This window comes from Emiliania huxleyi (genome assembly GCF_000372725.1).
Source record: "Emiliania huxleyi CCMP1516 unplaced genomic scaffold EMIHUscaffold_4, whole genome shotgun sequence".
Taxonomy (NCBI): domain Eukaryota; phylum Haptophyta; order Isochrysidales; family Noelaerhabdaceae; genus Emiliania; species Emiliania huxleyi.
This window is the reverse complement of record NW_005198966.1, coordinates 991,552-1,018,133: the sequence shown is the minus strand read 5'-3', so window position 1 is coordinate 1,018,133 and position 26,582 is coordinate 991,552. Positions and strand designations below refer to the sequence as shown.

General features: G+C 67.8%; 6 protein-coding genes across 6 annotated transcripts; 3 read left to right on the top strand and 3 right to left on the bottom strand.

The window, feature by feature from the left end:
- Positions 1-365: 365 nt before the first annotated feature.
- Positions 366-4,686, top strand: EMIHUDRAFT_447960 (hypothetical protein; the record flags this gene model as incomplete). The annotated part of the gene is made up of 10 exons (XM_005770527.1): positions 366-569; positions 640-1,050; positions 1,136-1,325; positions 1,352-1,482; positions 1,805-2,508; positions 2,592-2,730; positions 2,911-3,183; positions 3,212-3,415; positions 3,447-4,532; positions 4,645-4,686. The coding sequence occupies exons 1-10, from the start codon at positions 441-443 to the stop codon at positions 4,684-4,686; spliced, it is 3,309 nt and encodes a 1,102-aa protein (XP_005770584.1). The 5' UTR covers positions 366-440.
- A 440-nt stretch (positions 4,687-5,126) lies between these two features.
- On the bottom strand, positions 5,127-6,743 carry EMIHUDRAFT_631910 (hypothetical protein; the record flags this gene model as incomplete). Its single annotated transcript, XM_005770882.1, has 4 exons — positions 5,127-5,387; positions 5,467-5,712; positions 5,868-5,969; positions 6,054-6,743. 4 exons carry the CDS (start codon positions 6,741-6,743, stop codon positions 5,127-5,129), a joined length of 1,299 nt encoding a protein of 432 aa, XP_005770939.1.
- Positions 6,744-10,006: 3,263 nt separating this feature from the next.
- On the top strand, positions 10,007-12,030 carry EMIHUDRAFT_432295 (hypothetical protein; the record flags this gene model as incomplete). Its single annotated transcript, XM_005770526.1, has 3 exons — positions 10,007-10,168; positions 10,398-11,628; positions 11,702-12,030. Coding segments are annotated over exons 2-3 (831 nt in total), but the record flags the coding sequence as incomplete, so codon positions are not given.
- Positions 12,031-16,656: 4,626 nt separating this feature from the next.
- Positions 16,657-17,643, top strand: EMIHUDRAFT_95950 (hypothetical protein; the record flags this gene model as incomplete). The annotated part of the gene is made up of 1 exon (XM_005770525.1): positions 16,657-17,643. The coding sequence occupies one exon, from the start codon at positions 16,657-16,659 to the stop codon at positions 17,641-17,643; it is 987 nt and encodes a 328-aa protein (XP_005770582.1).
- A 3,089-nt stretch (positions 17,644-20,732) lies between these two features.
- EMIHUDRAFT_432290 (hypothetical protein) lies at positions 20,733-21,722 on the bottom strand. Its single transcript, XM_005770524.1, has 2 exons — positions 21,319-21,722; positions 20,733-21,213 (listed from the first exon to the last, which is right to left on the bottom strand). Exons 1-2 carry the CDS (start codon positions 21,682-21,684, stop codon positions 20,818-20,820), a joined length of 762 nt encoding a protein of 253 aa, XP_005770581.1. The 5' UTR covers positions 21,685-21,722; the 3' UTR covers positions 20,733-20,817.
- A 462-nt stretch (positions 21,723-22,184) lies between these two features.
- Positions 22,185-23,079, bottom strand: EMIHUDRAFT_349870 (hypothetical protein; the record flags this gene model as incomplete). The annotated part of the gene is made up of 1 exon (XM_005770523.1): positions 22,185-23,079. A coding segment is annotated over exon 1 (411 nt), but the record flags the coding sequence as incomplete, so codon positions are not given.
- Between the last annotated feature and the right edge of the window lie 3,503 nt (positions 23,080-26,582).

Here is a 26,582-nt window from a genome sequence, read left to right as displayed (position 1 = left end):
CGCCCCCCCCCAGGACCCCCGCCCCCCCCCCCCTCATTGGTCCCACCACCCAGCACCCCAATCTTGCCTTCGCACCCTTTCCTCGCGTGGTGTCCCCCGCTGCGTCGTCGCCGTCTTCGGGGCACGCTATCCTGTGCAGTCAGGGCAAGTAAGTGGGGGCGGGGGGCAGTCCCACCGGTCTGTTACTGGTGTGTGGGTGTCTCCAGTCTCGGAGGGGGGCTTGAAGCTAAGAATACTTGGTAGTGTGTTGGACTGTGTTGGGCTGCCTGCCTGGCAGCGGTCAAGAAGTGTCTTCTGCCGTGGCGTGGCCTGTGGGGGGAAGTACGAGACGAGAAAGAAGAAAAACACGGGCGGCTTTTCGGGCTTGGCGCGAGCAAAGCATCAGCGGTCTTCTGCCAGCCTGCTGACTGGACCCTCTCCCCTTCTCCTCCGCCGCCGCCATGACGCTTTCCTACGCCGAGAAGCAGCGCATCCGCGGCATGCTCGCTGACAAGCAGAGCGCAAAGACCATCGCGCTGGAGTTTGAGGTCGGCGAGGCGGACGTGCTGGCGCTGGCAAAGCCGAAAGCGGTGCGGCTGAGAGCTCGCCCCGCCGCTCGCGTGAGCCGGCCGCGGCGCTGACGCGCGCCTGTCGCCGCAGGCGCTCTCCGCCTACATGTGCTTCGCGCGCGAGAACCGCGACGCCATCTCGCAGGAGGTCGGCGCTACAGACACTTCGACCCTCTCCAAAGTGATCGGCGAGCGGTGGGGGGAGGTGACGGACCGGTCGCGGTGGGAGAGGCAGGCGGCCGACGACCGCGTGCGCCACGACCGCGAGATGGCCACCTACCAGGCGGGGCTCAACGCCGAGGATGCTGCCGAAAAGGCGCGGATCGCCTCTGCGGCGTCTGGCCCGTCAGACCGCGAGCTGGAGCGCGCGGAGAAGCGGCAGCGGCTGCAGGAGGAGGTGGAGGAGCGGGCGGCGGCGCCTAAGAAAGAGCGCAAGGCCAAGGTGCTCACCCAGGCCGAGCAGACGCTCGTCGCGCAGAACAAGGAGATTGAGAGCGACAAGGCCTGCGCCGCGCGGAGCGGGCGCACACGTCACCCGCAACACGTCACCCGGTCTTTCTCATGCTGTGCGCGCCTTGTCGATTTAGGCCAAGTCGGCCAAGCAGCGGCTCAACTTCCTGCTCGGGCAGTCGGACCTGTTCAAGCACTTTGGCCTTGCCAAGGAGGCGGACGCGTCGGCCAAGGCGCGGCACCGGAAGCGCAAGACCGAGAAGGAGGAGGACGAGGAGATGATGAAGGACCACAAGGAGGAGGCCGGCGGCGGCGGCTCCTCGTCGGGTGGCTTTGAGGAGAAGGCGCGCGAGCGGAGCCGCCGCCTGGCCCTCTGCCCAATCCGTCCCCTCGCTCCGAGCCGCCTCTCTTGCGCGCGCAGGTGCGCATTGTGTCGCAGCCGGGCATCATCAACAAGGACCACGGCAACATGCGGGCGTACCAGGTCCAGGGCCTCAACTGGCTCGCCAACCTCTACCAGAACGGCATCTCGGGCATCCTCGCCGACGAGATGGGCCTCGGCAAGACGCTGCAGTCCATCTCGCTGCTCTGCTGGCTGCGCGAGGCGCGGCTCTCACCACCCTCCCCGCCCGCGCAGTCTCCCCTCGCTCCCTCCGCCGCGGGCTGGCTCGACCCTCGCCGCAACCGCCGCCGCCTGCGCCACCACCGCGCCGCCGCCGCTGCCGCCGCCGCCGCCGCTGTCGCCGCCCCCACCGCCCGTCCCTCGCCCCGGCCGCCGTCCAACCCGCTGCCGCCCTCGGTGGCAGGCGCGCAAGCTGACCGGGCCGTACCTGGTCCTCGCGCCAAAGTCGACGCTCACCAACTGGGAGCGCGAGTTCAAGAACTGGGCGCCGTGCTTCAAGACGCTCCTCTTCCACGGCGACAAGGAGGCGCGCGAGCGGATGCTCGCCGAGAACCTGCAGCCCGACAAGTTCGAGGTGTGCATCACGTCGTACGAGATGATCATCCGCGAGGCGAACGCGTTCCGCAAGTTTTCGTGGCGCTACATCATCGTCGACGAGGCGCACCGGATGAAGAACGAGGAGTCGAAGCTCTCGCAGGTGCTGCGCTCCTTCTCGTCGCACTCGCGGCTGCTCATCACGGGCACGCCCATGCAAAACAACCTGCACGAGCTCTGGGCGCTCCTCAACTTTCTGCTGCCCGACATCTTCACCTCGGCCGACGACTTCAACTCGTGGTTCGACATCACGGACAAGCAGGTCGAGCAGGAGGTGATCTCGCAGCTGCACAAGGTGCTCAAGCCGTTCCTGCTGCGCCGCGTCAAGGCCGACGTCGAGGGCTCCATTCCGCCAAAGACGGAGCTGATCGTATACACGCAGCTGTCGCCCATGCAGCGCGACCAGTACAAGAACATCCTCAAGCGGGACATGGACGCGCTGTACTCCTCCTCCTCCGCCACGCTGGCGCAGAACAAGTCGCGCCTCATGAACCTCGTCATGCAGCTGCGCAAGTGCGCCAGCCGCCCCCCGCACCTCCTCGCCTCGCACAGCCCAGGAGCAGCGTCTCTTCACGCCAGCCGGCCTGCGTGAGCAGGTGCTGCAACCACCCGTACCTCTTCGAGGGCGTCGAGGACAAGTCGCTGCCGCCGTTTGGCGACCACCTCGTGACCAACGCCGGCAAGATGGCGCTGCTCGACAAGCTGCTCATGCGGCTCAAGTCGCAGGGCTCCCGCGTCCTCATCTTCTCGCAGATGACGCGCGTGCTCGACATCCTCGAGGTGCGGCCGAGACGAGATGCGGCCGAGATGCGGCCGAGATGCGGCCGAGACTCAGCCGCGCGCGCCCCACACATGCCCCCCCCCCCCCCCCAACACACACACACGCGCGCGCGCACTCGTGCGCCCGCCCTTTAGGACTACTGCGCCTACCGGCACGAGGATGGCTTTTACTATTGCCGCATCGACGGGTCGACGGGCGGGCCGGAGCGGCAGGAGATGATTGACGCCTTCAACAAGCCCAACTCGGACCGCTTCCTCTTCCTCCTCTCCACGCGCGCGGGCGGGCTCGGCATCAACCTGCAGACGGCCGACACGGTCATCATCTACGACAGCGACTGGAACCCGCAGGCCGACCTGCAGGCTCGGACCCGCGCGCGCCAGTCGGGGGAGCCTCTCGTCAGTTGGTTGGTGATGCGTTCTCGCACCGCCTCGTCAGGCGATGGACCGCGCGCACCGGATCGGGCAGAAGAAGGAGGTCAAGGTCTTCCGCTTCGTCACCCAGGACTCGATCGAGGAGAAGGTTGTCGAGCGCGCGGAGCAGAAGCTGCAGATGGACTACGCCGTCATCCAGCAGGGCCGGCTCGCCGAGAAGCAAAAGGCGCTCCGCACGCAGCGAGCCCTCCAGGGGTGGCCGAGGCGCGTCCGAGACACGCCCGAGGCACGTCCCGTAGGCGCTCAGCAAGGAGGAGGCCCTCGCCGCGGTGCGGTACGGCGCGGACAAGATCTTCCGCGCGGGAGATTCTGTCACCGAGGAGGACATCGACACGATCCTCGCCGGCGCAAAGAACCTGACCGCCGAGCGCAGCCAGAAGCTCGAGAGCAAGGAGAAGCGCGACCTGCTCGACTTTTCCAACGCCGAGGTCAACTTTCAGGAGTTCGAGGGCGTCGACTACAAGTCGATGGCGCAGCAGGGCGACCGCGAGTTTATCGAAATGATGCAAGACTCGATGGGCAAGCGCGAGCGCACCTCCACCGTCTCGTACAACGAGCGCGACGCGTACCGCGGCGCGGGCGCGTCCTCGTCGAAGCCGCCCACCGAGCCGGGCCAGCCGAAGCGGCCGAAGGTGCCCGACATGAAGGACTACCAGCTCTTCAACGTGCAGCGCATCAACGAGCTGCACGAGGCCGAATACCAGCGCGAGCTCAAGCGCACAAAGGCGGCGTCGCGCCTTTCCGAGGCGGGGCAGGAGGTGCCCGACGAGAAGCCGTCGCCCGAGGAGATCGCCGAGAAGAAGGAGCTCGAGGAGCTCGAGGCGGCCGGCTTCAAGGACTGGACGCGCAACGACTACTCGCGGTTCATCAAGAGCGCCGAGAAGAACGGGCGCGACAAGCTGAACGACATCGCGGAGGACCTCCTCGGCACGAAGACGCTGGAGGAGGTGACCACCTACTCGGAGGCGTTCTGGCGGCTCGGACCGACCCACATCGGCGACTGGGAGAAGGTCTCCAAGAAGATCGAGGAGGGCGAGAAGAAGATTGCGGAGAAGTCCGAGATGGCGACGTTGCTGACGCACAAGGTCAAGTCGGCGGGGGACAACCCGTGGGACAACCTCACGCTCAAGTACGGCAACAACCGCGGCAAGCTCTTCAACGAGGAGGAGGACCGCTTCCTCCTCTGCATGACCGACAAGCTCGGCTACGGCAGGTGGGAGGAGCTCAAGCGCGAGGTCCGGCTGCGGCCAGAGTTTCGCTTCGACTGGCTCTTCAAGTCGCGCACCCCCATCGAGCTCGGCCGCCGCGTCGACCTCCTCATCCGAGTCATCCGCTCGGCGCGCCGCCCCTCGCCCCGCTCCCGCCCCGCCCTCCCCCGCCCTCCCCGCATCGCGCCGACCGCGCGCGCCCGGCCCCGCGCAGGAGAACAACTCGAAGGAGAAGGGCTCCAAAAAGCAAAAGGTCGAGCACGACGAGTGACGTCTCCCCTTTGCCAGCACACACGCGCTGCTTGCCGGCTCTTGAGCCGCGAGCGTGTTTGCGGTGTGCCGCGCGCCGCCCTGAGCCGTGCAGAGCAGCGCTGCCGTTCGGGCAGCGCTGTGGCGGGCGGGCGCGACGAGCAGGGACTACGGCTATAGGAGCACTCTAGGGAGCACTCTTGCGTCTGGAGCACACACCTCTCTGCGCCGGCGGTGTCCGTTCTGGTCCCCGCCTCGCGCGCGCAACCACGGGCACGTGCACGCATTGTCCGATTTGGGTGAGATCCTATCGAGCGGTCTCCGCAGCACAGCGAGAGGGAGTGACTCACTTGATTGTTGTATCATTGCATACAAAAAGGCACAGAAAAGGCTTACGCGGATGCCGCCCTCGCCCCCTGCCCTCAAGTCTGCAGCTCTATATCTGTCTAAACTCTGTCTCCGTCACGCCGCGTCGCTGGACAGGCTCGCCATGCGGCGCGCGCCGGCCGCCTTGCGAGGCCTCTTGGCCAGCGTCTCTTGCCGCGCCGCGCGTAGCTCCGGCGTCGCCCAGCGCAGCCGCACGTACTTTTCGCGCACGTGCGCGCGCCGCTCCTCCATCGGCGCTTTGGGCCCCGGCATGCGCGCCGGCGGCGTGGCGTAGTAGTCTGCCGCGCCGCGGTCGTTGCCCTTTGCCAGCAGCGCCGTCGCCATCGGCACGTCCCACTGAGAGGGCGGGTCGGTCGGCCGGCGGTCAGTGCGCGTGCTGCGGACGCGGGTGCCGCGGGGCGGTGGCGGCGCGCGCCTGGTCGTAGACGGGCGACTTGATGCGCGAGACGGACGTGCCGAGCGAGCGGTGCGCGGCGGCGCAGTTGACGCACACCACGACTCCGAGGGAGGTGGAGACCCAGGCGTCGGCGGGCCGCTTGATCCTCGCGGAGCAGTCTGCGCAGCGCGTGTTGCAGGGCGCGCACAGAAAGGCGGTGAGGTCGGCCGAGGTGCGCGCCGCCTCCTCCGGGTCGTCGGACTGGACAGAGACCGTCTCGAGCGCCTGTGCGGCGGAGGGGCGGAGGGGCGGAGAGGGCGTTCGGAGGGGTGGTGTGCGGGGCCGGGTGCGAGGAGGGAGGGCAGAGGAGGAGGGAGGGGAGAGCAGGAGGAAGAGGAGGGGAGGAGGGAGGGGAGAGGAGGAGAGAAGGGAGAGCACGCCTCGAGGGCTTTGCGCGTGTTTGCACGCTCGCTCTCCACGCGCCGCTCGCGCTGCACCCGCGTCGCATACGCGCGCGCCACGTGCTCTCGCGCTGCATCCACCTGCTCGTCAGCACACCTCTCTGTCTCCCTTCCCAGGGGTGGGAGGGTGCGGGCATGGCAGGGGAGGCGCTGGCGCGGCTCGGCCTGCTCCGCAAAGTAGCCCGCCGCGAAGCCGAGCGCTCCGCCGACAACCAGGCCGGGCACGCCGACCGGCGAGAAGGCGACCGAGCCGAGGAAGGCGCCCTTCTCCGACATTGACATCTCGGGCGCGTCCTCCTCCGCTGCGGCCGCCTGCGCCTGCGCCTGCGCCTGCGCCGCCGCCGCCGCATTCCGCGCCGCCACTGTCCTCCGCGCCGCCGCCCGCTGCGACGCGAGCCGCGAATCTGCGCGCCGCGGCGGCGGCGTTGCTGGAGCCTCCTCCTCCTCCTCCTCCTCCTCCTCCCACTCCTCCTCCTCCTCCTCCTCCTCCTCCGCTTCAGCAGACCCGTCGCCTCCCTCGGCCGCAAGCTCATCCTCCTCGTACTCCTCCTCCTCCGCCGGCGTCGCCGCCGCGCGCGCGCGCGCCTCCACCGCGCTGTAGAGCGACGAGGCGCCTTCCGCCACGCCGCTCAGAGCGGTGCGGAGCCGGTCGGAGGCGCTCGGCGGAGGAGGCGGCCGCCGTGCTTTCTTCTTGCGCCGCCGCCGCTGCTGGGTGGGTGCCGCTCCACCCCGCAGAACCACAGCCGCGGGTGGACCGCCACGCGAGGAAGCAACTGGGCTGGAGGCGTGTACGGTGGCGGTGGCAACACACGCCACCGCGACGAGAGCGAGCCAAAGTAGTCTGGGCAGGGCCATCGCCAAAAATTTTTCAGCCGCGCCCGCAACCCTTCAACAAACAACAACCCTTTGCCCATCCCTCCCTTGGCTTGTCTGTTTTCTTTCTTTCTTTTAACCCGATGCCAATCATCTGGCCCGCTAGGTGTGCTTCTTAGCCCCCCGGCCCTGGATGTGCGGTTGATGAGATGATGACTGCACTCCAAGTGCTCCAAGTGCTCCAATCACCAATCGCTCCAATGTACTCCATCCACTACAGCGAGGCAACGAAGGGAAAGCTGCCAGCGGCGGCGCCACCGCCTCCCACACATCTGCGGCTGGGTCGTACCGCTCGACGGTGTCGATCGGGCCGTCGTCATCGTCGCTCACGCCGCCAACCGCGTACAGCTTGCCTTCGAGCACCGCTATGCCGGGGGCGTATCGCTCCACCGTCATCGGCGCCAAGGCCTCCCACGCATTCGAGGCGGGGTCGTACCGCTCCACCGAGCTGAAGTTGAGGTAATCGTTGGCGCCACCCACAGCGTACAGCTTCCCATCGAGCACCGCCGCGCCAGGACCCTGCCGCGCCGAAGCCATCGGCGCCACCGCCTCCCACCGACGAGAAAAGTCCCACGACGCTGTTGCAGCCTCCCACAGCGTACAGCTTGCCGCGTCGAGCACCCTCCGCCACGCCGGGAGTAGTCCGCCTCGCCGCCATCGGCGCCACTTCCTCCCACGCGTCTAGCGCCGGGTCGTAATGCTCGACTGAGCTGTGGCTATTGCCGCCGTCGTCGAGGCCTCCCACAGCATAAAGCTTGCCGCCGAGCTCCGCCAGGCCGTGAAGCTCGCGCGGCGTTGCCATCGGCGCCCGCACCTCCCATACTTTCGTTGCCAAGTCGTACCTCTCCATCGAGCGTGAAGGTGCGCCACCGGCGTTCATGCCGCCCGTCGCGTAGAACTTGCCATCCAGCAACGCAATGGCAGGAAGCAAACGTGCCGTTGGCATCGGCGCCACAGCCTCCTCCCCCCACTCATTTGTTGACGGGTCGTACCGCTCCACCGAGTTGAGTGGGATGCCTCCAGCATTGGCGCCACCGTACACGAGCATGCGCGGCCGCTCGCGCGTCGCGAGCGTCTCCTTCCAGGCGCGGCGCCACGCGCGGCACGTCCCCTTGACGGCGTGCTCCTTGCCGGGTGCACCCTGCACCGGAGCCCACCCAAGGGGGCCCGGGAAGGGTCACGCTGGCGCTTAGACGGCCCCTCGCGGCGCCACGGCGGTACCTTCCGGTCCGCAGGTGTTATATAGGATGTGTACTTCCCAGAGAGCACTTCTAAGCCACCACTGGGTCCATAGTGGACGGACACACAGCCTCAGCCGGCCCGGCGGGCTCCCGACCAGAGCCCGTCCGGAGGCCACAAACGGACACTCTACCGACCTCTACACCTCTAGACAATCCACTCCGACTAGCATACGGTGTTGGCCTGACCGCCCTGCGGCCCCAGCTACCAGCTGGCGCCGCTCGTCCCGGATGGAGGCGCCTGGGGCGCCCAAAATCGCGGAGCCGGCGACGTCCTCCGGCCAGCAGCCGGATTGGTCGTCCGACCCGCCCCCTCGGCGACCCGAGATGGTCTCCCCGACCCCCGAGGCTTGGCGCAACGCGGGAGGGGGGCAGCCCGGCCACCCTGCACCGCCCAGGCCGCCCTCTGCGAGCCCAGGCGCGCCGTCGAGAGTGCCGACGCGATGTCGACGATTTTGGCCTGCGACACGGGGGCGAGGAGCGGTGTGAGGGCGCCATGTGCCCCGGGCGACGGGCTAAGGGGCCGCTACACGGGCCGCAGAGCTTACCAGCGCCGGCGCGGTGGCGCTGGTAGCGATTGTGCTGCTTGTGGCCGCCTTTGGCAGTACCTGACCGAGGGCTGACTCGCGACGGCGACGGGGCGGCGAGCCAGGTGGCGGGGTGCTGGGAGGAAGGAGGGGACGCGCCACGAGAGGGAGGGAGGGGCGCTCTTACGTCTCGCTGGCCCGCCCCGCCCCCCACGGGGTCGGGATGGTCTGTGGTGCTGCTCTGGGCGGTCGTCCCGTGTCGCCAGACCGGTCCTGCGGCGGAGTCGGAGGGTGAGGGGCAGGGGTACGGTTGTGCGGCGGAGGGGACGCGCATCGCGCAGCTCGCAGCAGCCCGAGAGGGCCCAAGCCCGGCCAGAGAGTTACCCACCGCTCAGACGGAAGAGACAGCGTCGCTGGGGCTGGGCTCCGCTGCCATTTTGTACGGAACGCCCGATGCACGCCTGGCCCGGGAGGGTGGCAACCCTGTCTGCACGTCTTGCGCGCGCGTGAACAGGGCTCCAGGCCCCAAAAATATGCCAAAATGACGGGGTGGGTGGGCGTCGTGTCCGTGTCTGGTGTTTACTAGCTCCGAGTAGAGGGGGCGTTCTGCTGCTAGGGGAAACCCGGAGCGCGGAGCTAACCCTCGGAGATCCGTGTTTACTTTAAGGCCCTTGCCCTGCGAACGCACACCCCCGGGGCTAGGGCTCTCTAGCCCGTAGCCCGATCCCGATCATCCGGCCCGCTGGGTGCGCTTCTTAGCTCCCCGGCCCTGGATGTGAGGCTAATGACTGCACTCCAAGACCAAGTGCTCCAAATGACGTGTGAGTGTTAGAGTTGTTTGGTATTGTGAAAAATCTCTCCCACACGCAGCAGATCTCCATGGACCATGGCGGCGGTGGCGGGCGACCCCACAATCGCTGTCGTGGGATCGCTTGTCATGTGAGAGAGTGCGTTGTGTTCTTGTTTTGTATCCGCTTTCTCTTTCTCCCTCACCGCTCGTTTCTTTTTTGTTTTTCTCGGAATACACACCCAGGGTGCAGGGATCCCCTCCCGGTCCTCGCGGCGGTCCGCGAGCGGGTCGTCGCCGGCGTCGGCAGCCACGATCATGGCCGTGACGGCCTCTTGCCCGCCATGTCGGTTCTCGGCCGATCGCGATCTCGCTTCCCTCAAAAGTCTCGAAGAAAGAAGAAAGTCTCGGCAAAGTGGCGGCGTCCGACGAGTCCGCAATCACCCGCCCGCCGTCCCGGCGGTCCCGCAGGCCGCAGCTCGCGCGAATCTTCCTCTTAACCGTAACAAATAAATAAATAAATAGAGCAGTCATCTCCAGGGAGAGATGGGCGACGCACACGAACACAGAGGGACAGTGCGCACCCCGCCCGGCCCCGCTCGCAGGGCGTGCCACCTTAACCGTAACATCACATAATGGAGAAGCCCAGCGATTTGTTTTGAACAATCAGCGTTTGGGGCGTGTCGCGTCAATCGCGACCCGGCACACCCTTGCAAATTGCGCACCCCTCCTGCAGCTCAAACAATGCTCGCCACCTCGATGCTCTCGCTCTCGGCCAACCGCGCGGAGGTCTCGACCGGCAACCTCCGTGGCGACGCGGGGAAGTTCGATAACCTCAAGGCCTCGTGGGAGAAGGTCCGCTCACGCCGCCACTCCTCAGCCCACATCGCCGAACGCCGAACGTCGCACCTTCTACACCGCAACTACTCTGCCCGCCCTTCTCCTCCGCCCTTCCGATCCCCGCCCTTCTCCTCCGCCCACCGCCCGCCCGCCACCTCCGCCCACGCCGCCGCCCGCCCACCGCCTCTCCCCGTCTTCGCCCCGCGCGCGCCTCTCACCGTCCCCTCCCCTCCCCGCCACGCAGGGGCTGGAGATCGGCGACTTCAAGACCAAGGTGGCGGCCAAGTACGACTACAACTCGAACAAGGACTTCCTCAAGGAGGTCTCCTTCTCGGGCGACCTGGTCGAGGGCGACTCCGCGGACGACGTCTCGGTCTCGTACGAGCTGCGGCGCGACTTTGCGAGCAAGCGGTCCGACGTGCGGCTGACGGCCTCGTCGCAGGGCACGACCCTGTCGGCCGAGTACGACACGGAGGACCAGCTGACGGAGGTTGCGGTGCAGCGCGAGGTCGACCTCGGCGACCAGAAGGTGGACGTGCAGCCGAGCTGGATGGTCAAGGCCAAGGCTGCGCGCGTCAAGCTCATGTCCGGCCTCAACAACGGCAAGGACAAGGTCTCGGCGCAGTTCGACTACGACGTCGACGGCAAGGAGGTCGGCGCGCTCGAGGTCGGCTTCACCCGCCAGCTCAAGGCGGGGCAGACGCTCGCCGCCTCGTACAAGCCCGACAAGTCGGACCTCGAGGTGTCGCTGCAGGACGACAACTTTGAGGACGGCGCGACCTGGACCGCGACCGCCAACGTGCCGCTCGAGTCGGCCGACGCGAACCTCCTCGACGCGGCGCGCGTCACCCTCAAGCGCTCCTGGGGCTGGTAGACCCGCTCGCCCTCCGGCCCTCCCCTGCCGCAGTAGAGGGGCGACGGCACAGCCGCGAGAGCCGCCCATCTGTTGACCCCTCAACAGTGACGACTCAGATGTGTGCGTGTGTATGTGCATGGATGGAAAGCATGATACACCTGTCGCAACACCAACATGAGAGCGAGAGAGAACAGATATTCCGCGCTGGCAGCGGCCGCTGGCCCTGCTCTGAGACGCGCGACACGAACCGTCACAGAAAAGCGCGTGGGCGTGTGCGCGCTGGCGCCGACCGCCGTGGCGGTCACAAGACACAACTCGCCACCGACTCTGTCAGTACTCGCGAGGGGACGCGGACGCCGGACCGGGCCGTGGCGACTCACAACGCCCGCCCGCGGCGGCTAGTAGCCCAGCCGCGCGTTGAGCGACGTCTTGCCGGATCCGTCCTGGTCCGCCGGCGGCACCCACTCGCCCCCGCCCTCCGCCTCGCCGCCCGCCTCCGCCGCCTCGCGCCACCCGCCTCGGGGCGCCGACTGCGGAGGGCGGGCGGGCCCGATGGCGCCGGGGGCGCGCCGTGCGGCTGGCTTGGGCGCCGCCGAAGCCGCGCAAGTGGTGGACGCGCCTGCGTGCGGGGCGGAGGGGGGTGGGCGGGGCGGCGCTGCGGCGGCGGAGGCGCGAGGCCGCGAGTCGGGCACCGGCTCGCATCTGGTTGAGCCCAGCCGGCATTGCGGCCTCGTCCTGCTCCTGCTGCTGCCGCAAGTGCGTCTCGCGCACGGTGCGCACGTGCGCCGCGTCGGGACGAGCGGCGCCAAACCCGAGGCCGCTCCCCTCCTCCGCCGGAGGAGCGCGGCCGCCGCTGTCGCCGCCCGCGTCGGCGCCGACCCCGTCCTCACCCCTCTGGAGTCGCTCGACCGCCGCGGCGTACTCGGAGGCGAAGGCTGCCGCCGCGCCCTCGCGACGCCCGAGCGAGGCGGGCCCCGGCCCGCCGTCTGCGCGGCCAAGCCCGCCGCCCGGGGCGGAGCCCGGAGGAGGCATGCTCGGGCCAACCCGGCGCGGGCCCTGCGGCGGACCGCTCGCAGGAGCCCGCTTCGGCGCGGAGGGAGGCGGCCGCATCGAGGCGGCTTGGCCCACGTCGGCGCCCTCGCCTCCGCCCTCGCCTCCGCCCTCGCCGCCCTCGGCACGGATCGAGGCGAGCACCGCGCCCAGCCCGCTCCCGCCGCCGCCGGGCGCCTTTGGCTTCGGAGCCGCGTCGGCGGGCCGCGCCCTAGTGCCGGCTGCGCAGGCGGACGCCGCAGCTGCAGGCGCTGCGGCGGCGGGCACGGCGGCGGCGGGCGCGGCGGCGGGCGGCAGCGCGGGCTTGACAAACTCTCGGAGCTTGCGCAGGGTGCCCCGCTCCGCCTCGCGCGCCTCCGCCGCCTGGCGCAGCTCCGCGATCCGGTTGGAGGCGACCTCGGCAGCGTTGGCGCGCATGTAGCCGTCCAGCTCGTCGCCGCTGCCGCTGCCGGCGCGCCTCGCCGCCTGCGCCTCCTCGAGCGCGGCGAGCTGCCGCCCCGCCGACACCTCGTCCGCCTCGAGCTCCGCCAGCCGCGCCTCGATCGCAGCCTCGTCGAGCACCTCTGCGCCTCCGCCTCCTCCGCCGCCCTCCCCCTTGCCCTTGGCGGCGGCGCCGACGCGCCGCTTCTTCTTCGCCGTGCGGTCGAAGAAGTCGTCCTCGTCGTTGTCGGCGGCGCGCGCGGCGGCGCGGCGCGACTTGCCTCCGTCGACGAGCCCCTTGGCGGCGGCGAGCTGCTCCCGGATGATGTCTGCGAGCTGCTCGCCGAGCGACGCGACCTGCGGGGGTTGTCGGGCGTGTGCTGACCGAGCGAGGGGAGGAGTCCTCGCGGGAGGGGCGATGTCCGCGTGCGTGAGTGGCGGTGCGTGCGTGTGCGCGGCCGCAGAGGGCGAACGAGAGACGGGAGGGGCGGAGGGCGGAGGCGGGGCGGAGGAGCGGAGGCGCGGAGGCGCGGAGGCGCGGGGCGGAGGCGGGAGGAGGCGGGCGGAGGCGGGCGGAGGCGCGCCTGCTCGTTTAGCTCTGCGGCACGCTCCTCGGCGCGCTGCTTTGCGCTGGCCTGGCCCTCGCTGAGCCCCTCCACCTCCTTTGCGGCTATGCGGCCCACCTCGAGCAACAGATTCTCCGCCTTCGCCTGCCGCTTCGACCGCTGCTCCTGCAGCACGCGCCCGCGCGCAGACAGTGGCAGCCCCGCTGCGTCCGCCATCTTGAGGAGCTGCTCGAGCTCGAGCGCGTCGAGCGCCGCCTCCTCCGCCGGCGCGCGGCTCGTCTCGGCGTCCGCGTCGAACCCCCACCCCGCCCCGCCGCCATGCAGGTCGTCCGCGCTCACCGCCGACCGCCCGGTCGTCGCCGCGATTCGCTCGGCGCGCTGCGCGGCCCGCGCGGCGGAGTACTGCGCCTCTCCCGGGCGCGTCCGAACCGGCGGCGGCTGCGGCACGCCGGGCGCCTTGCTCGCACCCGCCTCGTCCGGCGGCCCGAGCAGCGTGACTAGTCGCGATCCCGAGCCGAGCCGCACCATCGCGCCTGGCGGCAGCGCGACGAAGGCTCGGGACGGGCAGGCCTTCTTGTTGATGGTGGTGCCGTGCGTCGAGCCCAGGTCCATGAGCCAGACGCCGCCCGAGTCGCGGTGCTGGATGACCGCGTGCTGCCGCGAGACGGACGGGTGCGGCAGGTGCACGTGCGCCGCGGCCGGGTCGCGGCCGAGAATGTAGTGCGCTCGCGTCGAGGCGTCCACCGTCTCTATGACCACGCCGTCGCGGATGATCTCGAGCGTGTACGAGCCGGGAGGCGGGACGGTCGACCAGCTGGGCGGCTCGTATGCCATGGCTGCTACAGGCGCGCTCGCGCGAGGCCTTGAGCCAAGAAAAGAATTCGTGCGAGGGGATTAAAACCCCGCGGGAGTTCAGAGTCGCCCTCGAATGCCTGGCTGGTGAGGAGTTTGGCCAAGGTGGTCTGTCCTCGCGTCTCTGCTTTCTCTTTCTTGTCGTCCAGGTGGAGGTGCGTCATGCCTTCGGGCAGCACCGCGTGCCCGTCGGCGATCACGACCTGCCAGCCGTCCACGTCCATCGTCTCGGGCGGCGGCGGTGTTTGGTTCATCGTGTTTCGTCATCGTGAAAAAAAAGTCTCCGGGTTGCGAGTTTTTCTTCTGAGCGCCCTGGGTGTGAGAGATTCATCTGGCTCGCCGTCTGATACTGGTTTTCGCCCTCGCCAACAAGAGCGCCGTGTCCAAAACCGCGTGCATACCTCACGACCGTCTCCTCGCGCCGGCCGGCAGGATGCTCACCGCGCCGTCGTCGCCGACGCCGAGTCGCCCGCCCTTTGTCGCGCCTCCGCGGGCCGCGGGCCCGCCGCCGCCACTGCGCACCAGCATCGCGCGGCCACGCTTGGCGGCTGCCAGGCCGTCGAGCCAGCGGTACCTACAGGGCGAGAGGGCGAGGGCCGCTCAGCCCGCCCGCGCGCACACGCCTCCGCCTGCCGCGCGCGTCGCGCGCACGAGAGCAGCTCGACCGCGCTGGTGCGCAGGCTGCCCGTCAGGTTGGTCAGCGCCTCGAGCTCGGCGCGCACCGTCTGCCCCGTCCGGACAGCGCGCGCCTTTGCGCCCTCGCTCACCGCCGCCGCTGCCCCGCGCGCCGCCGCCACCGTGGCGCGCCGGTTCTGCTCGGCGACCATGGTGCGGATGAGGAGTGCGGCGGCCCACATGGCCTTGTACCTCTTTGTGAGCTCGATCCGGAGGCGTGTGACCGCCGCCTCCATCAGCATCTGGTCGACGCTCGGCGGCACCTCGACGGCGACCAGCTGCACCGCCTCGACGAGGACGCCGTAGGAGCCGAGCGCTTGCGCGACGGCGAGGCGGACCTGGAGAGGGGGAGAAGGGAGTGTGTGTGTGTGGGGGGGGGGGGGGGAGTGGAAGGGGAGCAGGGGAGGGAGACCGCCCCCCCCCCCCGGGGAGGGAGACCAGGGGCCAGGGGGCGGAGGGAGAGGTGCGAGGTGCGGACCTCCTCGGACACGGCCGCCTTGTCTCCGAAGAAGGCATGCAGCGGGTGCGACGCGAAAGACGTCAGCGCCGCGCTGCGCGCCGCCTGCCGCATCACCCGCTCCGCCGGCCGGAGCAGAGGCGAGTCGCCGCCCTCCGCCTCGGCCTCGGCGCCCGCCGCCTCGTCGGAGCCGTCGGTGCAGTCCTCCTCCCCGTCGCGGACGTACGATGCGGGGACGCACTCGCCTCCGCCGCAGCGGAAGACGGCTCCGCGGCACGCCGCCCCCTCCTCCGGCGGCGGGAGGAGCAGGTACAGCTCTCGCAGCGTGCGCGGGTCGTACCGCCACTGCAGGTGCGCGTGCACGACCAGCTTGAGCCCGTCCCCGGTGAGGGCGGGGAGGGCGTCGGCGCCGGCCCAGGAGAAGGTCTGCCGCGTCGAGGGGACGAGGAGCAGCCGCTGCCACGGACCGCGCCAGTGCAGGCCGGGCGTGGTCAGCACCTCCCGCCGCACGCTCCTCCAGATCAGAGACTGCACCAGTCCGTACGAGAGGGGAGGCAAAAAGTAGGCGAAGGTGCGGGCGGCGAGCCACGCCAGCAGCGACAGGCCGCAGAGCGCGAGGCCGCAGAGCCTGGCCGCCCTCCGCCCTCGCGACGAGACGGACGCCAGCCGAAGGGGCCGCGACCGCCGCCGCCCGTCGCGCGAGGCGGGAGGCGAGGCGGACGAGGAGGAGAGCGGCAGCCGCGTGTACTGGCGGGGCCTCCGCCGCAGCCCGCCTCTTGCGGAGGCAGGCGCGCCCTCCACCTCCCCGCCCCCTCCGCCCTCGCCCTCGCCCTCGCCCTCGCCCTCGCCCTCCACCACAGCATCCTCCTCCCCGACGCCCCCCTCCTCCTCGACGCCCTCCTCGCGCGCCCGCGCCACCGCCGCCGCCGCAATCTCCTCCAGCAGCTCTCGCGCCGCCAAGTCGCCGCCCCGCAGCCGCGCCACGGCGTGGGCGACGGACAAGGGGAAGGCCGCCTCCGCCTCCCCGCCCGAGGGCAGCATCGCCTCCAGCACGTCCGCGAGGGTGGCCGGGTCGCTCTCCGGGTTGGCCTATTGGGGGGGCGGGGCAGGGTTTTGCCCCGCCTCGCGTTGGCGGGAGCCAGGTGTGTGGAGCGGCGCGCCTCGAGCAGAGCGAGCAATGTGCAGGCGTCCAGCCCTCCACTGTCGCCACCGCCACCGTTGCCGCCGCCGCCTGCACTGCCGCCGCTGCTGCCGACACCTCCGCCGTCGCTCTCAGCATTTTCGGCGACGCTAACGCCCCACACAAACTCGCGCGCCGCGGATTCGCCCGCGCCCGTCTCTGGTTGGCGCGCTTGCGACACCTCGTGCATCTCCGTCTCCGACGGCTCTGCCACATACGGCTCATCCGTTGTTAGCCGCGCGTAGCGCGATGACATGTTCATCAGACGCGCGCGCGCGACGCGCGCCTCCGTCAGAGAAATCTGCGCTTCGCGCTCTGCTCTGGCGAGGGCGTCGTCGATGCTGTTGCTCGTCTCCATGCATGAAGCGGGCCAGAAAAAGAAAAAAGGCGCTGTTTCACTCTGTAACGCAGGTTAAAACGAGAAAAAGAAAACTCGCTCGCTCGTCGATGGTGCCCACGTTGGCGTCTGCCGCGCGGACGCTCCTCCTGGTCCTCCTCTCGGTCCCGCTCGCCTCCTCGCGCGACTGCTCGCGTCCGGACCTCGACAGCGACAGCCTTGCGGGGTGCACTGCACTCCTGCTCGACTGCACCGAACGCCCATCGGAGCAGGCTGCCAGGCCGCCGCCGGCCGACTGCGTGCTTGGCGCGGCTGCCCTGCGCTCGCTCCTGGGCGAGAAGCTCAAGGCGGTGGGCGGAGGTCTCAAGCGGCTGGGCCTGCGCGGCCAGCTCCTCGGTAGCAGCGAGGCGGTCGAGCTGCTCGCCAGCACGCTCGGCGCGCTCACCGCCCTCGAGTCGCTCGACCTCGCCGACACTCGGCTGGGCGACAAGGGCGTCGCGCCGCTCCTGGCCGCCCTGCCGGCCTCGCTCTCCTCGCTCGATCTCGCGCACAACCGGCTCACCGACGAGGGTGCCAAGGCGGTTGCTGCTGCGCTCGGCGGCGGAGGCAGCAAGCTCTCCTCCAGCCTCCGCCTCTCGGAGCTGTCCCTCGCGTGGAACGGAGTCGGACCGCGCGGCGCGCGTGCGCTCGGCGCGGCGCTCGGCGCGGCGGACTGCCCCCTCGCCTCGCTCGACCTCGAGTGGAACGGGCTGCTCGACCGCGGCGCGAGAGAGCTTGGCGAGGCGCTCAAGACGAACGACAAGCTGCAGCGGCTAAGGCTCGGGTACAACGGAATCAAGGACGCGGGCGCGGAAGGTCTGGCCGCCGGGCTGCGCCGCAACGCCGCCCTCGCCCACCTCGACCTCTCCAACAATGGCGTGGGCAGCGACGCCGAGCGGCGGTGGCGCGCGGCGCTCGCGGCGACGCCACCGCCCGCGGATCGCTCGGCTGGCGGCGCGGCGCGCGAGCCGGCGCGGCGCGAGCCGGCGCGGCACGTGGAGCCTCAGAGTGCGGACGAGGGCGACGAGGTGGAGGAGATCTCATTCGACGAGGACTAGATTAGCACTTGGAGCACTTGGAGTGCAGTCATTAACCTCGATGCTCGATGTCTTCTTTCTATTCTTCTGGGGTGTTGCACGAGCATGGGCCAAAAGCGTCGAAAATCTAACCCCGAGAAACCTTCGGGGCACTCCTCATCGCAAACCCTGTCAGCAGTCCTCCTCCGGGAATGTACGTAAGAGCCACATACATTGAGAGAGAGTAGGGGCCTAGAGAACACAACCCCCTCTCTCTTTTCTCCCAGTAAGCTATAAGTACGTACATTGAAAATGATAAATGTGCCAAAAAAGTATGTCTCCAGTGAGTTGCAGCTCCGCAGCCAGCGCGGGCTGCCAGGACGCACCGCTCGCGCGTTCGGCACACTCGGTGGACCCCACCGAGTGTGCCGAACCAACTGGAGTGAGTAGGGTCGACGCCGCGCTCGCTGTGGAGCTGCAACAAACTCGCCGCCGAGCGTGCCACCGAAGGCGTCCCGGCGGAGGTGATGGAGTGTGAGACCTGAGGCTGCGGAGGTGACGCCTGAGGTACCGGCCCGTGCACAGCGACTCAGCCGGCGACCGCCACGGGCTCAGACGAGACTTGTCGACTCGTTACGGCTCAGCTTCACCGTGGTCATCGGGCGTCTGTCGACGTCAGGACCACCCATACAGCTCGCGGGTTTGAGGTCGCAAGAGCCAAGATGGTGGCGTTTGGACATCCCAACCATCACACAAGACAGCCTGTAGGTGATGGCGGGACGGCGCAGTGTTTTGTGGCACTCGGCAGTAGGCACCCGCGGCACGGCCCCGCTGTCGGCTCTCGCGGGCTGCGGAACCGGCCCCAGAAGGGGACGGTCCGGGCGAGTGTGGCAGCTCCTGCGCTAGTATGGGCACCCTCTATCACAACACTACTGAACCTGGTCATTACAGCTGCCAGGGATAGCGTCAGGAGCCGGTAGGAGTCAAAACCCCTCATATTGAGACATCATGGCCCATATACGTGTACCCTAAGTTTCTCCGAGACCTCGGGAGCGTCGTGCAACAACCCTTCTAGATATACCTTTTCTACAACAGTCAACACAGGTGTCAGGTCACAGCGCGCGTACCACGTGGCGCGTACAGGAGGGTGGACGCGTCCAAGGGGGGGGTTAGGGGGATCGCTCGTATTTCATAAAAAACGGCGGTTTTGGATTTTGCATCTCGGCTGCATCAATGGCGTGAGATGGGCGGCCTTGGAATGGGCGGCCTCGAATCACGGTCACGTCGGCGAGGACAGCGACGGCGTCGTTGGTGGAGCGCAGGGGCGAGGGCGTCGACCGACGGGCGGCGCACCAGGACTCCAGGAGGTCACGGAAGGCTCGTTGTGCGAGTATATGGGACACGATGTCTCAAATATGAGGGGTTTTGACTCCTACCGGCCCCTGACGCTATCCCTGGCAGCTCTAATGACCAGGATCAGTAGTGCTATGATAGAGGCTGCCCATACTAGCGCAGAAGCTGCCACACTCGCCCGGACCGTCCCCCTCTGGGGCCGGTTCCGCAGCCCGCGAGAGCCGACAGCGGGGCCGTGCCGCGGGTGCCTACTGCCGAGTGCCACAAACACTTCGCCGTCCCGCCACCACCTACAGGCTGTCTTGTGTGATGGTTGGGATGTCCAAACGCCACCATCTTGGCTCTTGCGACCTCGAACCCGCGAGCTGTATGGGTGGTCCTGACGTTGACAGACGCCCGAGGACCACGGTGAAGCTGAGCCGTAACGCGTCGACAAGTCTCGTCTGAGCCCGTGGCGGTCGCCGGCTGAGTCGCCGTGCACGGGCCGGTACCTCAGGCGTCACCTCCGCAGCCTCAGGTCTCAAACTCCACCACCTCCGCCAGGACGCCGTCGGTGGCACGTTCGGCGGCGAGTTTGTGGCAGCCCCACAGCGAGCGCGGCGTCGAGCCTACTCGGTCTGGTCGGTCGGCCGCACTCCCTGGGTGCCAGGGAGTGCGGCCGACACGCGAGCGGTGCTTCCTGGCAGCGCGCGCCAGCTGTGGGGCTGCCACAAACTCGAGACACGCTTTTTGGGACATTTTCGACGCTTTTGTCCCATATACTCGCACAACATGCCGGAACTAGAGCCGTAAGAAGTAAGATATACACACAATCTGTACACATTCCTTTTTCTTGGACCATGGTCTAGGCTATGAACCATGAGCATGGACCATGTCGCATGTGCATGGAGCATGTGGTGAAACAGAGAGTAAGGTACTGCACCAAATTTGGGAAAGTTCTCACTCAAGAACCACGCAACCCCAGAGAGGAGGAGCCAGAGGACTCCTCAGAAGGGTCCTCCGAGGGCGGAGCCGCGTCCTCGGGCAGGTCCTGCCCCATCGCAAAGGCGGCTCGCAAGGCGGCCATCTGCAGCGCGCCTCGCTGCATCGCGGGCGGCGGCCCCTTGACCCGCACCGTCCCTTGCGGCGACTCGGTCACCTCCGCGCCGTTGATGCGCACCGTGCCCTCGGGACTCGGCGCCGCTGCGTACATTGCGAAGGTGGGCTCCACCACCGCGACCAGCCTGCCCTCGCCGTCCTCCGACTCCTCCTCCCTCATCGAGACGGCGTATGCGAGCGACGTGTTCTGCTCCGCCGGGGTGGGCGGCGGGGCGCCCGGCCCAGGCGGCGTGAGCGGTCCCTCCGGAGCGACGAGGGCGAGCCCTGTGGGCACCTGCACACACGAGGGGGGGGAGAGAGAGGAGGTCGCAGTCTGGCCGCGGCCTCGAGGGGGCAGCAGGGCGGTAGGAACAGCGGGGAGCGAGGGGGGGGGGGGAGGGGAGAGCCGCCCGGCTCGCGCCACGCACCACGATGCAAGCCACTTCGCGCGGCGACGTGTCTGTCGAGCGGGGCGTCGTGGTGCGAGACTGGCTGCCGGTGCTCCGGGAGCTGCGGCGAGAGGCGCGGGAGCTGCCGCCGCCGCTCGGCATCGGCGGCAGTGTGAGTGGCCGGTCGATGCCTGGGGAGCGCGCGGCGGGGGGCGTGAGCTGCGTCAGAAGCGAAGCGGGTTGGGGGGGGGGGGGGGGCCTTTTTTTTGGGGGGGGGTAAAGTGGTGGTGGTGGTGGTGGTGGTGGGGGGGGGGGGGGGGGGGAGACGTGTGTGAGCTGGAGTGTCGTGCGGAGTGTGTGGGCATTGAGGGGAATGTGGCGGGCGAGACGGGGCGAGTCACGGGGGAGACGGGGCGAGGCGCGGGGGAGACGAGGCGCCACCTGCTATGCCCACTCGCCCCCCTTGAGGGGCAGCTGCCCCCCCTGGCGCCTGCCCTTCCGCAGCGCTCGCCCCGTGGCCGCTCGCCCCTCTCCGCGGGTCCTTGAAGGTGTCACTCAGGCTGGGCGGCATACTCACCGGGGACGGAAGCGGCACGCTGCCCTGCACACTGCTGCTGCCGCTCGCAAGGTCGCTCCTCGGCTCGCTCGCATCGGCCGCCTCCTCGGCCGCGGCTGGTGGAGCGGCGCCGTGCGCCGCGGCAGAGGCGAGGCCCTCCTGCGAGGCGCTGCACATGGCGCAGTAGCTCGACAGCTCCTTCGACACGGACCGTTTGGACGGTATGCGGCCGAACCTCTGTGCGGCAGCCGAGAGGCGCGGGGCGCGGGCGTGAGAAGGGCGCTCGTGTGCAACGGGGCCTGCCCCTCCCGTGCCCCTCTCCGCCCCGTCAGTGCGGCACACCTGCCGACGCGCGTGCATGGGAGACTTCTCGCGCGCCAGATTGCGCAGCTCGTCCGCCGCCTCGCTCCTCTCGGTGCCCACGCGCGGCGGGCGGGCACGCGCAACGGCACCGAATGGGACAGCGCCGTCGGCTGCCGTCGCCTCGATGTCTGGCCCGCCGACGCGATCGCGATCATGCGCCCGTGCACCCGCAGCTGCGGCGTCAGACTCCTCCTCCATGCGAGCAAAGGACTGCTGCTGTTGGCCACCACTGCGAGACACTGCGTGGAACCGCACTGCGAGAAACAGCACGACGATGGCGAGCAGGAGCAGCAAAGCGGTACGCAGCAATGCGTCGTCCCTTTTGCTGTCCATCAGCAGGCTCATCGGGGTCTGGCGGTGTCGAGCGGGGCGCGAGCCCCTTGCGGAGCGTCGGTTGGTCGGCGAGAACGACGAATCTGAATTTGCCGCCGTTCACGAAAGAAACCGAAGTCGAAAACGCCAGTACCAAGTGTCGCACAAGCATGCGCACAAGCCACAACACACCAAATCTCTCTCTCACAAGCACAGAGACAGTCGAGTCGAGGAGAGACAGCGACGACATCAAAAGAAACGCGGAGTCCAGTCGTACTGTCGTCCTTCCAAGATGCTTGCTCTGCGAGTTGGGGACCCGTCCTTCTCCCACATTGTACATCTCCATGCCCACATCCCTCCTTTGTATTGACGTGCCGCCCGCGCCTTCCTTTCTTTTCACGGGCTCTTGGTCCGCTTGCTGTTGCTCTCTTCCTATCCCATGGGCGAGGGCCGAGGGGACCGGCTCTCCGGCTCCCGTGTGTGTCGCCGTTCTCAGTGTCCGTTCACCACTGTATGTGTTTGTCCTGGAAAAACACGGCTCGACACGAGCAAACGTACAGACATGATGGACATGAAACGACATGCACATGCCCCCACCACAGTCAGAACTCTGGCTAACATACACCTACCTACACCGAGCTGCTCCCCAAGCGGGGGCTCTCCCGCTTTCGTCGGCGCATCAGGTCACCCGATGATGAGCCCGCCTCACTGGTCTTTCGGAGCACGGTGCCCAGCAGCGAGTGGCTCCTGACGGGCCGCCGGATCAGGAGGTCGAGCTCGTCCAGCAGCAGCCTCAGCGAGACCGCATAGTGCCGCCCGCCGTGCAGGGCTGTCGCGATGCGCCGGTACGCGCCGGCCGTCCTGAGCCCCTCCGGTGTCGCGACGATGATCTCGTCGAACGTGAGCCGACGCCAGCCGTCGCGCCGCTCGTGCGCCAGCAGCAGCCCGGTGCCCGCCTCCAGCGCCGCCTCCAGCTCGCTGACGAGCGTGTCGGCGCGCGCCCCCGGCGCGAAAGTTTCGGCGTTCAGGTAGAGCAAAAACGCGGAGCAGGCATCGTGGCGAAGGTGCTCCGGTTCGGCTGTTGTCCGCAGCCCCGAGTGGTTCGGCGACACAAACTGCGCCTCCAAATCGGCGGCGATCGCGGCCGCACACGGATTGCTGGCCGAATGGTAGAGGTGATAGCAGCGCTTTGTCTGAAGCTGCGGCAGCGGGCTGCTGCGCAGCCTGTCCTCGGGGATGAAGATGGTACGGTCCGCGCCCGGAGCACCCCACGCAGTCACCAGCTGCTGAATCAACAGCAGCATCGAGCAGATCTGAAAATCCTTCAAGCGGTGCCAGGGCACGACCGGCGCGCCGAGGACGGTCGGAAGGAGGTCGGCTGGGCAGGCGGCGGTGTGCGTCTCGAGCGACACTCCGCCGTGCGTCGGGTCCGTCTCGAGCAGCAGGATGACGGGGCGCGCGTGCGCGGCGGCGGCCCGGAGCTCGACGAGGCAGTTATTGCTCTTCATGTAGTCCGACACCGCGACACCCTCGTCGTTGACGTGGCCGGTCAGAAAGACGATGACGGCGCTCGAGTTGCTCACGTACTCTTCCAGGCGCGCGAGGTCCTACAGTGCACACGCGACGGCGTCATGAGCCGGCGTCGGCGTGCGGCGACGCGCGGCAGTCGCTCCTCCAGGTTGTCCACGTCTAAGAAGACAGCGATATTCTTGACGTATCGCTGGAGCAGTCCCTTGAGCGAGCGCGCCTGGTCCTGCGACAGGGGGGCGGGAGGGTTGGGACGGCGTACCCCCATCGCTTGTCCGAGAGCGCGGCCACACCTGCCCGCTGGCCCAGACGTGCGACAGAAAACACGAGAAGAAGCCGTGCGGCAAGCCCGGTGCGGTGACCAGACGCGCAGCAACTTGCGCTTCCACGCCCCCTTTTGGCGAGCGGAATTTGTCGATGGCGCGCTGTGGCAGTGCCAAGACGTACTTGCTCGTGCTCCGCCGCCGCACCTTTGGAGGCTCCCAACGTGCGTAGGATTGCTCCGCTAGGGTAAGCTTCTGCTGCAGCCTGACCCGGCGGCGGAGGAGGACGCTGAGCACAATTATCATAACTACGAAGAGGCTGCCGACGCAGACCGTGGGAATGATGACGACTTTGCGGTCAAGTTCGCAACGGCTGCCGTGAAAGAGGAGATCGCATCGACAACGTCCATCGGGCGTACAGCTGCCGCCGTTTTCGCACCCCTCGTACTCGCACCTGCGTTGCTGCCAAGTGGGCATTGGGAATACCACAATGGAGACGTTATCAGGCGCGTAGTAGACAATACGATCGCAGCCTTGCGCGAATGGCTCCGGAGCTTGATTAGGGGGTAGACTCGCCCGCGGGCAGTCTGGCGCGCAAGAGCCATCCTGCCGGCAACCTCGCGTATCGGAGCCAATCCTTGCCGTCCCGGGCGGGAACTGTACGATAGGGAAGTCCCACTCCTCAATCTGGCCATCTCCGTTGAAGGCCTACGTCATGAACCAGAGTCAGGACGGTATCGAGCAGGGTCTAGTTTGAATACAGGGTCTGATGTTCGGCATCTAGGGCTGAATACAAGGCCCGGAGGTCCAAAGAACTCGCTCACCGTGGAGTTGTAGATGACATTTGCGAGAGCCGCGGTGTCGTTCACCGTACCAACCTCTTCGAGGGCGGCAGCAAACACGCACATGGAGACGAAGGTCGCCGCGCCCGTAGAATCTCGTTCGACACTGTGAAAACGATCTTCGGAGAATAGGTCGTTAAACTTGGTGAAGTACTCTTCGATGGTCCAGTTCGAGAAGGTCCCTCGTCGATCGGGGCTGAGCGCACGGTGCCAGCGCTGTGTCGTTAGGAAGTATTCATACTGCCACTGTCCGTCCCCAGGAAGAGTACCTTCAAGCAGGTTGTATCGGCCTAGGAGTATGGCTGCGAGGGGGGAGAATCCGATGGCCTCCATCTCTCCCGGAGCCAGGTCCGCGCCCAGCTCGTAGGTGCAGATCACGGCGACACTCACCCCCTCCTCCTTCAGCTTCTCGAGGGCGTCTCTAATGTTCCGCCTGTGCTCGGCTGTGCTGGCCACGTCGCGCCTGGCAGGAATCTCAGCCTTGACCGGCTCGCCGATCGCCACATCATATCTGAGAGCCTCCTCCGAGCACGCGGCAAGAGGGAAGTCGTCCTGTTCGATAAGGAAGCCGAACCGGAGGCTCTCTGAGCACGATGAGTCAAATCTGCCGCCGCAGGAGCAGCCGCTGTCCGCATCATCGCATTCCTTCGCGGCCCTTATGACGGCCGCGATCGCCGGCTTGATGTAGGCGGTGGACTTGGGTATGATTCCGAAGGCGAGAGGAGCGGCGTCGGCGCCGAACTCCTCGGCCAGCGTGCGAGCCTCAGCGTAGATGTTTGGGTCGGACCCCGTCGAGGAGAGGAGAACCTTGTTGTCGATCACCGCCTCCTTGGCCGCAAAGTTGGTCATCGTCGACCCGTATGGACCGAGCAGAACATCGACGCGCCTGTCGTGTGCGAGCCACGATGTAGCGTTCGTGACCTGCAGCGGGTCGTAGTTGTCGTTGAGGACCTCACACGACACGCCGTACCTCTGACCACCCACGTTGATTCCGCTCCGCTGGGCGATCATCCGCGAGAAGAGCTCGCAATTCCTAAGCAGCGCGGTGCCACGGTTAAACGCCTCGTTGTCCTGGCCGGTGCGTATTAGCGTCGCCGGAGCTCCGATCACGATCGACCCCGCAGAGCCCGAGCAGGGCTCGGGCAGCGCCGTCACCGTCTTCAGCTCGGTGCCACTCTCCAATGGCGCCGTCTGGTTGCGTATCTCCCAACAGAAGTCGGAGCTGGAATAGCCTGCCGGCCCATCTGTGGGCTCTGGGCATCCACCGTCCATGGGCCGCCGCGAGACGATGACGTGCGAGTACGGCGGAATGCAGTCGTCGACTGCCCTTTCCACCGCTCTGCAGAACGGGATCAGGATCAGAAATGTGCTTCGTCTGATTCTTGGCATGTCTGCGACCGTTTGGCAGCGTTACACCAGCAGCTTTCAGCGCCAAGTCGCTTGACGGCTTTCAGCTTGCGACCAAGTCGCTTGCGACAAGCGCGCCGCGTCTCGGCATGGTGGAAGAAGAATTTCTGCGCGCTCCTAAAATCCCTGTGTGGTGGCGGCGTGCCGTCCTCCCATCCCTCCCTTGGGTTGTCTGTTTTCTTTCTTTTATTTTTTGCACTCCAAGTGCTCCAAGTATCGGCCCCGGGGAAGGACACAGGTAGACCCTGTCCTTCCTCCTCCCCATCCCTCGTTTGGGTATCTATCTCGCTTTTCTTTCTTTCTTTACACAGGTAGACCCACGAAAAAATAAAAAGGGATTCGCCACACAGTCACAGAAAACCAGCGTGCACGACGCTCGAGGGCTTGTGGCCAGGAAGGAATGCCGCGGCTGCGGGGTTGGTAGAGCAGGCCGGCTGCGGCTCCTGATGTACCTCCGCTTTTGGGTGGCGGTCGCGCGCTGCCGACGGCGCTCGCCCGCGTTTGCGGCGCTGCGGCGCTCGCGGCGCGCTCGCACACGCACGCACGCACACACACACACACACACACACACACACACACACACACACACACACACACACACACACACACACACACACACACACACACACACACACACACACACACACACATGCATGCATGCACAGACACACAGCCCCTTCCCCTCCCCCCCCAAGACTTTCCCAAGGGCGAGGACACGCGCAGGCCGCACCTCTAGTGAGGCCCGCATAGTATGTGGGAGACTCATGCCGCCGCTCCTGCCACCCCTGTGTCAGTGTGCCCGTGGTAGTGAGAGACTGCCGGTGAGAAGCCGGAGGAAGGTCGCTAGACTGAGATGTTGAGACCGCCAGTGGAGTTGGGATTCCACCGTGCA